Below are 13,183 nucleotides of genomic sequence, written 5' to 3'. Positions count from 1 at the left end.
CCATTCTGTGGCAGTGACCCACAAACAAAATACAGGAGGACTGGCAGAGATTTTAACTCAGGGCTAATCTTTCTCAGACCCAAAAAAAAAAAAAAAGAGGAAGATTGGCAACAAATGTTAGCTCAGGGTGACTCTGCCTCAGGTGGGGAGGATGGTCCCATGGCAGAGTGGTTAAGTTTGGCATGCTCAGCTTTGGCAGCCCGGGTTTGCACATTTGGATCCCGGGCGTGGACCTAGCAGTTGTTAGCCACGCTGTGGCAGCGACCCACATACAAACAGGAAGACTGGCACAGATGCTAGCTCAGGGCAAATCTTCCTCATCAAAAATAAAGAATCACGCACATCAATCTCAGAGAAGTAAACAGATTCTACAGAAGGGCAAGGTGTTCAAATGGAAAATGGGTGGACATGCACCCCTGACAGCTCCACCAGTTCACACTCAGGTATACGGTGGGAATACAGCTTAAAACTAGAGTTTATCAATCAAAGCAAGAAAAGCTGACTCACCTCTCACTAGTTTAGGATTATACCAAAATGTTGTTGCTGTTGACTAAATTTTTGCTTGCATTCTCATGAACCACAGGGTATCACAAAGAAATATCAGGGATGGCAAACTCAAGTTCCTGAATTATCAAAAACTATACTTTTAACTACAAACCAACAAGCATTTGTCCAGTCTTACATTGTAGCATAGAAACTGACAAGCTCCCTAAGTAGTATAGATCTAAAGAAACAGGTACAATAATTCCATCCTAATAATGTTTTTATTTAGATTAAACAGGAAGTACCTTTACATAGGGATTACTCTGAAGCAGAAATGCAGGAACTTGCAGTGTAAGGTATTCATTTTCCCTCCAGTTTAACAGAAAAGCAACACACTCCTCAGCAATAACCTGACGAAGAGGAATATCTGAAAAGCAAAGAAGAAAACAGCTGGAGTTACCAGCATAACATTAAAATAACCTAACACTAAAATAAACATGAAATTTCAAAAAGCAAATATCTGCTCAGATTTCAGCTGAACAAATTAAAAACAATAATTACAGATAAGAAAATATAAAAATACTAACATTTTATACTTTTCTCTAGAAAGATTAAGGTTTCCCAACAACAAACTACCATGGTCCCCACTATTAAGCAACAAAATCATCTAATAATACTCGAGATGCCCAACATTCAACTGTGGAAGCATAAGAGCTGGTGCCTGTCCTCTAGAAATTTATACTTCAAATGAGCAGGGAATAAACACACTAAAAAAACAAGTAAAAAATAACATGGTATAAATTTTTAGCACACTTAGAGCACAAAAACAGGTAAGCTGTACAATAAAACCGTAACAAATTGACTTAATATATCATTTTAAATCATTTTTTCTGATTAAAATGTAATAAATATTCAAAAGAGACAAGTCATTCACTCTTTCAAAAAATACTGTACCAGAAAATTTTAAATTAAAAATAAAAAAAAACACTCAGAATTGTTTTGAACATTATTTCCTTTGAAATAATTAAGAAATACACATTAATACTAAATATGTTGTGAATTTTTGTAGCTCAAAGAATATAATATTCAGGTTTTAATGCACTTTAGCAAAAAGAAAAAGAAATCCTAATGAACATCAAATAACAATGGTAAGACTTAAAATGGGAGAGCTATTAAACTTCTCGAGGACCTGTATTTTCCAGTCTTTCTAAAAGGACTGAGGACCGGCCCAGTGGCCGAGTGGTTAAGTTCCTGCACTCTGCTTCAGTGGCCCAGGGTTTCACCGGTTTGAATCCTGGGCGCAGACATGGCACTGCTCATCAAGACACGCTGAGGCAGCATCCCACATGCCACAACTAGAAGGACTCACAACGAAGAATATACAACTATGTACCGGGGGGCTTTGGGAAGAAAAAGGAAAAAAATAAAATCATAAAAAAAAAAAAAAAAATTGGACACACAAGGTCTGTTCTTAAAGTGACCACAAGTGAGTTCCTGACCCCCTTGCAACCATTTTGAGGGCTTTCTATAGTGATAATAAGGAAATAAGCCTTCAACCTGTACCTTCAAGGACATTTTGATTCTTTCAACAGAATATCTCAAAATTGCAATATAATTTCTGTAGTATGTTGAACTGTGTCCCCTCAAAACTCATGTCTACTTGAAACCTCAGAACATGACCTTACTTGGAAATAGGGTCTTTGCAGATGTACTTAGTTAAGAAGAGGTCATAATGAATTACGGCCAGACCCTGAATCCAATGATTGGTGCTCTTATAAGATGATGAGAACACACACACACACAGGAGAATGCCATGTAAAAAAGGAGGCAGAGACTGAAGTGATGCAGCTAGAGGCTAAAGAACCCCAAAGATTGCTGGGAGCCAATCTGAAGCTAGGGAAAGGCAAGGAAGGACTCTTCCCCAGTGGCTTCAGAGGGAGCACGGCCCTGCAGGCACCTTGATTGCAGACGGCCAGTCTCCAGAAGTGAGAGAGAATAAATTTCTGTTGTTTTAAATCACCTAGTTTGTTATGCAATCCTAGGAAATGAATAGTTCCCCACATTTTCCCCAATGTTCTCAAGTGAACTCCACATCTGAACTGGTTTAGGAGAGAAATAACTTTTTTATAGATGATAAAAAGTCCAGTAAATGTTCTTTTAGATTTTCCCCCACAATTATTTGAGTATTGAATTTCTGAAATTTGGCTTGTGAAACAGTCTTACCAGGAAGCCTCATTTCCAGATATCCCCGCACCCTACTAATCAGATCAGAAGGAGGTCTCTCTCCTGACTGCCCTGTTCCAGCTTCGTGTGTATGAATATCCAAAAGCAGCATCTCATTCAGCATGACCTGACGAAGCTTTGGTGAGAACTCTGTTACCAACTCCAAACACGCAGCAAACAGCTGTTTAGCGTGGGAAAAGTCCTACAAGAAGAAAGCACAGGACAGCCTGCATCACCTTCCCTCTGCAGTCAAACATGTCTTCATGAGGACAGGGCAAACAGGAGGGTTAACTTAAATGGTTAACACTCATTATCTCGGAGAGTGAGTCTAGATTATCTTTGTCTTTATCATCTGTTTTGTTGATTTATTCCAATAAATACTTAATTCTTTTGTAATTTTTAAAAAACATCTAATAATCAATATAAAATACATGTTCTAATACTAAACAAGTTTTACAAAAATCATAAAATAACAAAAATAAGTTTTTATACAAATTACGCATATTATATACATATATTATACAGCTGTAAAATTCTGAGAAGCACTCTTCCCCAACTAAGATACTCAGAATTAGACGTTACACTCTTCAACAAGGTTTCACATTCTAAAATCTTTGCACGCAACCCTATTCACCTACATAATTGGATAATAAATCAGCTGCAATCCAAGCCCTTTCCTACACACCTCCTAATTTTTCCAAAGAGCAGTCTTTACTCCCTCCCTCTCCCTCCACATGTCTCCTTCACTCCCACAGTCCGGCTTCGACCCCTATCATGATGAAGAAATGTCTCTCACTAACCAAAGACCTTCTAATTTTCCAATCTAATGAATACTTTTTGGTTATCTTACGTGACTTAGCAGCTACATCCCGCTGCTGCCCACTCCCTTTTTCTTGACAGTCTCTATTTCCCTTGGCTATTATGACTCCTCGTACTCATCATGCCACTCTTTCTTGGAGCCAATGTTGCACCTCTAGGCTCTCTGTTTATTTCTCTGGGTGATCTCTGACGACTCCCAAATCTTTATCTCCAGCCCAGACCATTCCCCAAGCTTCAGCCTCATGTTTCCAATTTCAGGCTCAAATTAAATACTGTAAAAACGAACTTATAATCTGACCTCCAAAAATGTTTTTCTGCACATCCACTTGCTGGCACTCCCACCTGTTCTCTGACATCCAATGCAAAAACCTGAGCATCATTCTCAGTTCTTTTCTCTCTCTTGCTGTCCACTGCAAATCAGTTAGCAATCAATTCCAGATTTTACTTCCTATTTCTCTATATATTCTTTTCTCTCTATCCTTTCTAACACTTGTGTCACTTACTAGCTGTCTGACCTTGAACAATTTAATACCTTTGAGTCTCTGATTTCTCACCTATAAAACTGAGATTAACAACTTCCACACAATTTTTCCATGAAGAATAAATGTATATGAAAACCACAGAGTAGTCTCTATGCCCAAAAAATGTTAGTTATTTTAGGGGTGGAAAAAGCAAAGCTGCTGACAACATGCCCCCTATTATAAACTTCTCAATAGCTCACAATTATCTAGAGCTGTATTGTCCAGTATGGGGGCTCCCAGCTACACGCAGCTACTGAACACATGATTGTGACCAGTCCAAACTGGGAGATACTGTAAAAGGAAAACATCTCAATTTTTATATTGATTACATGTTGAAATGACAGTTTAGATATACTGGGTTAAAATACACTAAAGTTGATTTCACCTTTTTTGTACTTCTAAAAATGTGGCTACCAGAAAATTATAAATTACATATGTCGTTTGCATGGTATTTCCACTGGACACTGTTGGTCTAAAATAGCAGTTCTCAAACTTTACCATGCATAAAAATTACCTACAAGGCTTATTAAAACAGACTAGTAGGCCCCATGCCCTGTTTTGGATTCAGTGGTTCTAGGGTAGAACTCAACAATTTGCACTTCTAACAAGTTCCCAAATGTCGCCAATACTGCTGGTTTAGAGCACTGTCTTCAAAAGATTCTTTGCTCACTTCCCTCTTAAAACACTTTTACATAAGCATTCGCTTCCCTATATAAATTTTTAAGTTGAGAAGTATAATTTTTTTAGCAAAAGCTAAAGCGAAGAGCAAATACTGACTTCCTGAATAATTAAATTTTGTTTCTATTTTAAAACATACATGCCTTTAGAGATAAATCTAACAAAATACATGTAAGATTTGTACGCTGAAAATTACAAAACATTAATGAGATAAATTAGAGACATAAATAAATAGATACACTATGTTCATGGATTGAAAGACTGAATATTAAGATATCAGTTCTTCCCTAAACACTGCAATCTTAATCAAAATTCCACCAGGCTTTTTTATAGACATTAAAAAGCTGATTCTAAAATTTATATGAAAAAGCAAAGGACCTAGAATAACCAAAATGATTTTGAAGTACAACAAAATTAGAGGACTTAACAGCATTTGGTTTTGAAACTTACTATAAAGCTAAAGTAAGGCTCCTCCTTCCTCTTTTTAAAATAAGCTGGGAAGGATAAATGTGAAAAGACAATGGAATGGCAATGGAGAAACAACATGACACGTCAACTGTAAGGGTGTTTTCAGGTACATCAATTTTAGGAAAAAGTACAAACAGGAGGAGAAAAGCTGAGAACTGCTTCCCTTAAAACTATATCCACTTCTTGGACTTCTAGTAAGAAGGCTGCTGGTCTAGAAAACCAGCCACCTTAACAAAGCTCACAGCTGTGTTTACAGGCTTGGTCTTACCACCCCACCTCACCTCATCACCTTTTTCACCTCACATAACAAATGATACTCCAACGCTGGCATACTGCTTCCAGTATCGTTGTATACCATCCTGTTTCTTACCTTTGAGCTTTTCCTCATGGTAACATCCTCTTTACCTAGCTAAACTATTTAAACACCTTAGGATTTCTGCCTGCTAAGTGCTATCTTTAACCTCCCTGTAGAATTATTAGTTGTGCAATTACACTCTCTTATATCATTTGACATTTCACTTACATCTCAACTTCTCAAGCAGACTGCAAACTCCTGAAGCAAAATCAACTACAGAAGTAATTTTCAAGGGATTTTGTTTTGTTTTTATACCTTGGAACACATTCTTCACTAACTAAATCCTAGAGGATACAAGTAATTTTTCAAGTTCTCTAGATTTTTAAAAATGGCTAGAGCAGTATCTATATGTCAAAGGCCATTTTGGTACAGGAAAAAGAACAAACTAAAACACCTTTGCAAATACCCTTTTAGGCCTATGATTATGATTTTTTGGGGGTTTTTTTGCTGAGGAAGATTCACCCTGAGCTAACATCTGTGAAACTCTTCCTCTATTTTGTATGTGGGTCGCCACCACAGCATGGCTGCCGACGAGTGGTGTAGGTTCACCCCTGGGAACGGAACCTGGGCCACCAAAGCAGAGCACACCAAATTTAACCACTAGGCCATGATTACGATTTTAAGATCAAGAAAACATAACATTCTGGAGAGAGATAGCAGCTTCATGGAGGAGTGAGTTCCCCCAGCGATCTCTCTCCTCCACCATACAATGAAAGAAACATCCACACACCAACAGAGGACATCCAAACATAACACAAAAGACGTCTGAGAGACCCACGCAGCCATACGATGGAGGACAGAGAGGATGGGGCCCCACTTGGAGGAGGTGGAAGGGGTAAGAGAAACCTTCACTCCCTCCCCAAAAGTCTGCCATCTGGGACCACAGGCAGCCTCCAAGAAAGGGGGGAGGGGACGTTTGTTCCTGGGAATGTCGAAGATCACCAAGTGCCCTCACAGCCTAGAGAGAGGCCTTCTATGGGGCGAAAGATATTGTGGGTGGTGACCTCATCAAGCCAACACCCAGGACAGCAGATAGCAAGCACAGAACGAGAAAACCCCAAGAGCATGCAGAAGAAAGAACCCCCCACCCCCACCTCCAGTGCCTGGGATCTTGTGGAAACCCAGAGGGTTCAGAATATGTGACTCTTGACCTCCATCCCATGGTGACAGGCAGTAACTGTGGCCAAATATTACCACGATGCGCAAAACAGAGCCACATCCTCTAGCAGTATCAAAAATTACATTAAATCTCCAGACCCGAGAGAAAATGACAAGTACCCAGATATCAGTCCTGAGGACAAAGAAATATGTAATCTAAATGACAGATAATTCAAAATAACTCTCATCAAAAAACTCAACAAATTAAAAGAGAATGTAGAGAAACAATTCAATGAGTTCAGGAGCTACTTCACAAAAGAGATTAAAACTATAAAGAAGAACCAATAAAATATATTGGTAATGAAAGACACAATGGATGAGATAAAACAGAACATGGATTCCGTGACTGCTCGAGCAGACATCATAGAGGAGTAAATCAGCATAATCGAGGATAGACACATTGAAATGCTCCAGATAGAGGAGGAGAGAGAACTAAGACTAAAAAGAAATGAAGAAAGTCTCTGAGAAATATCTAACTCAATTAGGAATTGCAACATAAGAATTATAGGTATTCAAGAAGGAGAAGAGTAAAATGCAGCAGAAAGCTTGTTCAAAGAAATAATAGCAGAGAAATTCCCAAACCTGGGGTAGGAGACGGAAATCCATATGGAAGAGGCTACCAGATCTCCTAAATAAGTCAATGTAAAAAGACCTACTGAAAGGCATATAGTAGTGAAACTGGAAAAGGCAATGAGAAAGAAAAAATACTAAGGGCAGCAAGGCAGAAGAAAATAACCTACAAAGGAACCCCTATCTGGCTTTCAGCAGATTTCTCTGGAGAAACGTTAGAGGATAGGAGAGACCGGAATGACATATTCAAATCTCTGAAGGACAAAAACTTTCAGCCAAGAATACTGTATCCAGTGAAAATATCCTTCAGATATGATGGAGAAATAATAACTTTCCCAGATAAACAAAAGCTAAGGGAGTTCATAGCCATGAGACACCACCCTCCCCATAAAAAATCCTCAAGAAGGCCCTACCTTTAAAAAAAAAAAAAAAAAAAAAGGAGAAAGCGATTACAAAGCACAGAGTAAGGAGATAAACAGGTAGACAAAAATCAGAAAATTGTAGCTATACATCAGAAAAGGTTAGCAAATACTCAAGTACAGCATTAAAGATAAAGCCAAGGAAAACACCAAAAACAAAGATAATCTTGTCATTTTAACCAAAAACTCACAAAACAAGATGGAATAAGACCTGAGAAAAACAACTTAGGAGGGGAAGAGGAAAGAGACTAAATCAGCTTAACCTAAGGAAATAAAGAGGCCATCAGAAAATGTATTATCTTATCCACAAGATTTTGAATACAAACCTCATGGTAACCACTAAACAAAAAAGCAGAAGAGAGACACAAATAATAAAGAGAAAACAAAGAAACACAACATAAAAAACTACATAACTCAACTGGTAGACCAAAATACACAGGATGAGAAACAAAGGAAATGCAGGAGAAGCAGAAAACGAGTGTTAAAATGGCAGCATTAAGCCCTCATATATCAATAATCACTCACCCCAAATGTAAACGGACTGAATTTTCCAATAAAAAGGCACAGGTGGTAAAATGGATTAAAGAACAGGACACAACAATATGCTTCCTCCAGGAAACACATCTCATCTCCAACGATAAACACAGGCTCAGAGTGATGGGATGGAAGACAATACTCCAATTAGTGGCAAACAAAAGAAGGCAGGAGTCGCAATACTTAGAGTAGACCTCAAGATAAGACAGGTAAAGAGAGACAAAGAGGGGCAGTATACAATGATCAAATGGACACTCTACCAAGAAGACATAACACTTATAAATACCTATGCACCCAAGAGGGGAGCACCAAAGTACATAAAGCAACTATTAACATACCTAAAAGAAGATATTAATAACAACACAATAATAGTAGGGGACCTCAACACTCTACTCGCATCAATGGATAGATCATCCAGAGAGAAAATCAACAAGGAAATAGTGGAATTAAATGAAAAGCTAGACCAGTTGGACTTAACAGACATATATAGAACACTCCATCCAAAAACAGCAGAATACACATTCTTCTGAAGTGTGCACAGAACATTCTCAAGGATAGACCATATGTTGGGAAACAAGGCAAGCCTCAATAAATCTAAGAAGACTGAAATAATAACAAGCATCTTCTCCATCACAATGCTATGAAGCTAGAAATTAATTACAAGAAAAAAGCTGAAAACGGGACAAAGATGTGGAGACTAAACAACATGATACTGAACAACCAATGGATCATTGAAGAAATTAAAGGAGAAATCAAAAAACATCTGGAGACAAATGAAAATGAAAACATACCATACCAACTCATATGAGATGCAGCAAAAGCCGTATTAATAGGGAAATTCATCACAACACAGGCTCACGTTAACAAACAAGAAAAATCCCAAATAAGCAATCCCAAACTACACCTACACCTAACTGAATGAGAAAAAGCAGAACAAACAAAGCCCAAAGTCAGCAGAATGAGAGAAATAATACAAATCAGAGGAGAAATAAATGTAATTGAAACCAAAAAGGCAGTAGAAAGGATCAGTGAAACAAAGAGCTGGTCTGTTGAGAAGATAAATAAAACTGACAAACCCCTAGCCAGACTTACAAAGAAAAAAAAGAGAAAGCTCAGATAAACAAAATTAGAAATGAGAGAGGAGAAATTAACAATGGATACCACAGAAACACAAAAGGTTATAAGAGAATACTATGAAAGCTATATGCCAACAAAATGGACAATCTACAGGAAATGGATACACTAATCTTAGACTCATACAACCTCCCAAAGCTGAGTCAAGAAGAAACAGACAATCTGAGCAGACCAATCACAAGGAAAGAGATTGAAACAGCAATCGATAGCAACCCAAAGAATAAAACCCCAGGACCAGATGGCTTCCCTGGAGAATTCTACCAAACTTTCAGTGAGGATTTAATATCTATCTTTTTCAAGCTATTCCAAAAAATTATGGAAGATGGAATGCTTCCTAACACATTCTACGAGGCCAACATCACTCTGATACCAAAGCCTGACAAGGACAACACAAAAAAGGAAAGTTACAGGTCAATATCGCTGATAAACATAGATGCAAAACTCCTCAACAAAATACTGGCAAACTGAATACACCAATACATCAAAGGGATCACACATCATGATCACGTGGGATTTATACCAGGGACACAGGGATGGTTCAACATCCGCAAATCAATCAATGTGATACACCACATTAACAAAGTGAGGAATAAAAACCACATGATCATCTCAAAAGATGCAGAGAAAGCATGTGACAAGATCCAACAGCCATTTATGATAAAAACTCTTAACAAAATGGGGATAGAAGGAAAGTACCTCAACATAATAAAGGCCATATATGAAAAACCCACAGCCAACATCATACTCAGTGGGGAAAAACTGAGTGCCATCCCTCTGAGAACAGGAACAAGACAAGGATGCCCCTTATCACCACTCATTCAACACAGTACTGGAGGTTTTGGCCAGAGCAATTAGGCAAGAGAAAGGAATAAAAGGAATCCAAATAGGGAGTGAAGAAGTGAAACTCTCAGTGTTTGCAGACAACATGATCTTATATGTAGAAAACCCCAAAGAATCCATCAGAAAACCATTAGGAATAAGCCACAACTACAGTAAAGTTGCGGGGTACAAAATCACCTTACAAAAATCAGTTGCATTTCTATACTCTAATAACAAACTTACAGAAACAGAACTCAAGAATAAATTCTATTTACAATCACAACAAAAAGAATAAAATATCTATGAATAAATTTAACCAAAGAGGTGAAGGACTTACACAATGAAAACTATAAGACATTATTGAAAGAAATGGATGATGACATAAAGAGATGGAAAGAGATTCCATGCACATGGACTGAAAGAATAAACATAGTTAAAATGTCCATACTACCCAAAGCAATCTACAGATTCCATGCAATCCCAATCAGAATCCCAATGACATTCTTCATGGAAATAGAACAAAGAATCCTAAAATTCATATGGGGCAACCAAAGACTCAAAATTGGTAAAGCAATCCTGAGAAGAAAGAACAAAGCTGGAGGTATCACAATCCCTGACTTCAAAATGTACTACACAAAGCCACAGTAATCAAAACAGCATGGTACTGGTAAAAAAACATACACACAGATCAATGGAACAGAACAGCAAGCTGAGAAATACCGCACCTCTACAGAGAGCTACTCTTGGATGAAGGTGCCAAGAACATACAATGGAGAAAAGATAACTCTCTTCAATAAACGGTGTTGGGAAATCTGGACAACCACGTGCAAAAGAATGAAAGGAGACCATTATCTCACATCATGCAAAAATAAACTCAAAATGGATCAAAGACTTGAAGATACGTCCTGAAACCATAAAAATCGTGGAAGATAATAGAGGTAGTACACTCCTGGACATCGAGCTTAAAAGGATCTTTTTGAATACCATGTCTTCTCAGACAAAGGAAACAAAAGAAAAAATAAACAAGTGGGACATCATCAGAATAAAGAGCTCCTGGCAAAGCAAAAGAAATTAGGATGAAAATAAAAAGACAACCCACCAATTGGGAGAAAATATTTGCAAATCATATAACTGACAAGGGGTTAATCTCCATAATACATAAGGAACTCACACAACTAAACAAAAAAACAAACAGCCCAATCAAAAAATGGGCAGAGGATATGAACACACATTTTTCCAAAGAAGATATACAGATGGCCAATAAACACATGAAAAGATGTTCAACATCACTAACCATCAGGGAAATGCAAATCAAAACAACACTAAGATAGCACCTTAATCCGTTAAAACAGCTATAATCACTAAGACTAAAAATAACCAATGTTGGAGAGGGTGTGGAGAGAAGGGAACCCTCATACAGTGCTGGTGGGAATGCAAACTGATGCAGCCACTATGGAAAACAGTACGGAGATTCCTCAAAAAGCTAAAAATAGAAATACCATAACACCCAGCTACCCCACTACTGGGTGCGTAACCAAACAATTTGAAATCAATAATCCAAAGTAATACATGCACCCCTATGTTCACTGCAGCACTATTCACAATAGCCAAGACATGGAAGCAACCTAAGTGCCCACCTATCAATGATTGGATAAAGAAGATGTGGTATATGTGTGTGTGTACACACACACACACACAGGAATACTACTCAGCCATAAAAAAAGACGAAATCATCCCATCTGCAACAACATGGATGGACCTGGAGGGAATTATGCTAAATGAAATAAGCCAGACAGAGAAAGACAAACACCATATGATTTCACTCATATGTGGAATATAAACAAACACATGGACTAAGAAAACAGTTCAGTGCTTACCAGGGGAATGGGGTTGGGGGGTGGGCACAGGGGGTGAAGAGGAGCACTTACGTGGTGACAGACAAGAAATATGTACAACTGAAATTTCACAACGAAGTAAACTAATATGAACTCAATTAAAAAAAAAAAAAGAAAATATAACATTCTGATTCCTGGCTTTCATGCTCAAATTAATAAAGTACATTCTTAACCAGCAGGTGATGTACACATTTACTCACCTTAACAGTACTGCAGTGTAAACCTTTGGCCATGAGAATGTAAACCAAATCTCTTGTTAAACTGTCTTTAATTCCCAGGATAACACCACTATAGACAGAAGGTACTTCCCACTAGAAGAAATAAAAATATATAAATACACACAGAGAAAGCCAAATCTAGGTAAGAATCGTTCAATAATCTTCAATCACATTAAAAAATCACTGAAAGGTCATTTTTAAAGAGAAAGGAAAATGACAGCCACAATGAAATGCTAATCAAAATAAAACATCCACTATAATGAACCACTAATAACTAACTAACTGGATTGGAACTTTCTGAAGTTGACTTCTGAAAAAAACGAGAGGAAAAAAACCTAGGAGTTTATACGTGATCCTCACAACATCACTGTGAAGTAGGTACAATTCTCCCCATTTTACAGATGAGAAAACTGAGGCACACAGACATTAACTAGCCCAAGATTATACAACTAGTGAGTATGGAGCTAGGATTCAAACTCAGTTTTAGAACTCCTTCTCTTAACTATTATGTTATACTTCCTCATGCATAAAAATGAACAGTAATAACAATATCAATACTAAAAAAGCCCAACTAACGTTCAGAGCAATTTTTCATTTCACTGCACTTGCATGTTCACATCCCATAAATACACATGAATTTCTGGCTAACTTCTTACTACATTTTCAGTAGAGGATGAATACGCAGTTAGTTAGAAGCACTGCCATATTACTTTAATTTCTCTGGATCTGTGGGCCATTTCTTTTGTATCTCTAGCTACATTCCACTGAAATGGTGTTTTAAAAGCTATTTTCATTTGCTCTTTCCATGTAGGAAAGCTTTTAAACAGATAACCTCAGAAACAGGTAAATAACATTAGCTGAGCTTTTTTAAAAGACTATCTAAAGCCAA

At 37.6% G+C, this 13,183-nt stretch overlaps 1 protein-coding gene across 3 annotated transcripts in view; it reads right to left on the bottom strand.

The window, feature by feature from the left end:
• Nucleotides 1-13,183, bottom strand: part of INTS8 (integrator complex subunit 8) — a 66,336-nt gene that overhangs the window by 25,009 nt on the left and 28,144 nt on the right. For all 3 annotated transcript variants that reach the window (XM_008508614.2, XM_008508615.2, XM_070631758.1), the window contains exons 14-16: nt 12,277-12,387; nt 2,707-2,908; nt 789-910 (exon numbers count right to left, since the gene is read on the bottom strand). In XM_008508614.2, the coding sequence (XP_008506836.2) occupies nt 789-910; nt 2,707-2,908; nt 12,277-12,387 (435 nt within the window). The remainder of the gene's footprint in view (nt 1-788; nt 911-2,706; nt 2,909-12,276; nt 12,388-13,183) is intronic.

The sequence above is a fragment of the Equus przewalskii genome, chromosome 8 (assembly GCF_037783145.1).
Source record: "Equus przewalskii isolate Varuska chromosome 8, EquPr2, whole genome shotgun sequence".
NCBI lineage: Eukaryota > Metazoa > Chordata > Mammalia > Perissodactyla > Equidae > Equus > Equus przewalskii.
Note: the sequence above shows the minus strand (reverse complement) of the source record. Positions and strands in the feature narration are given on the sequence as shown.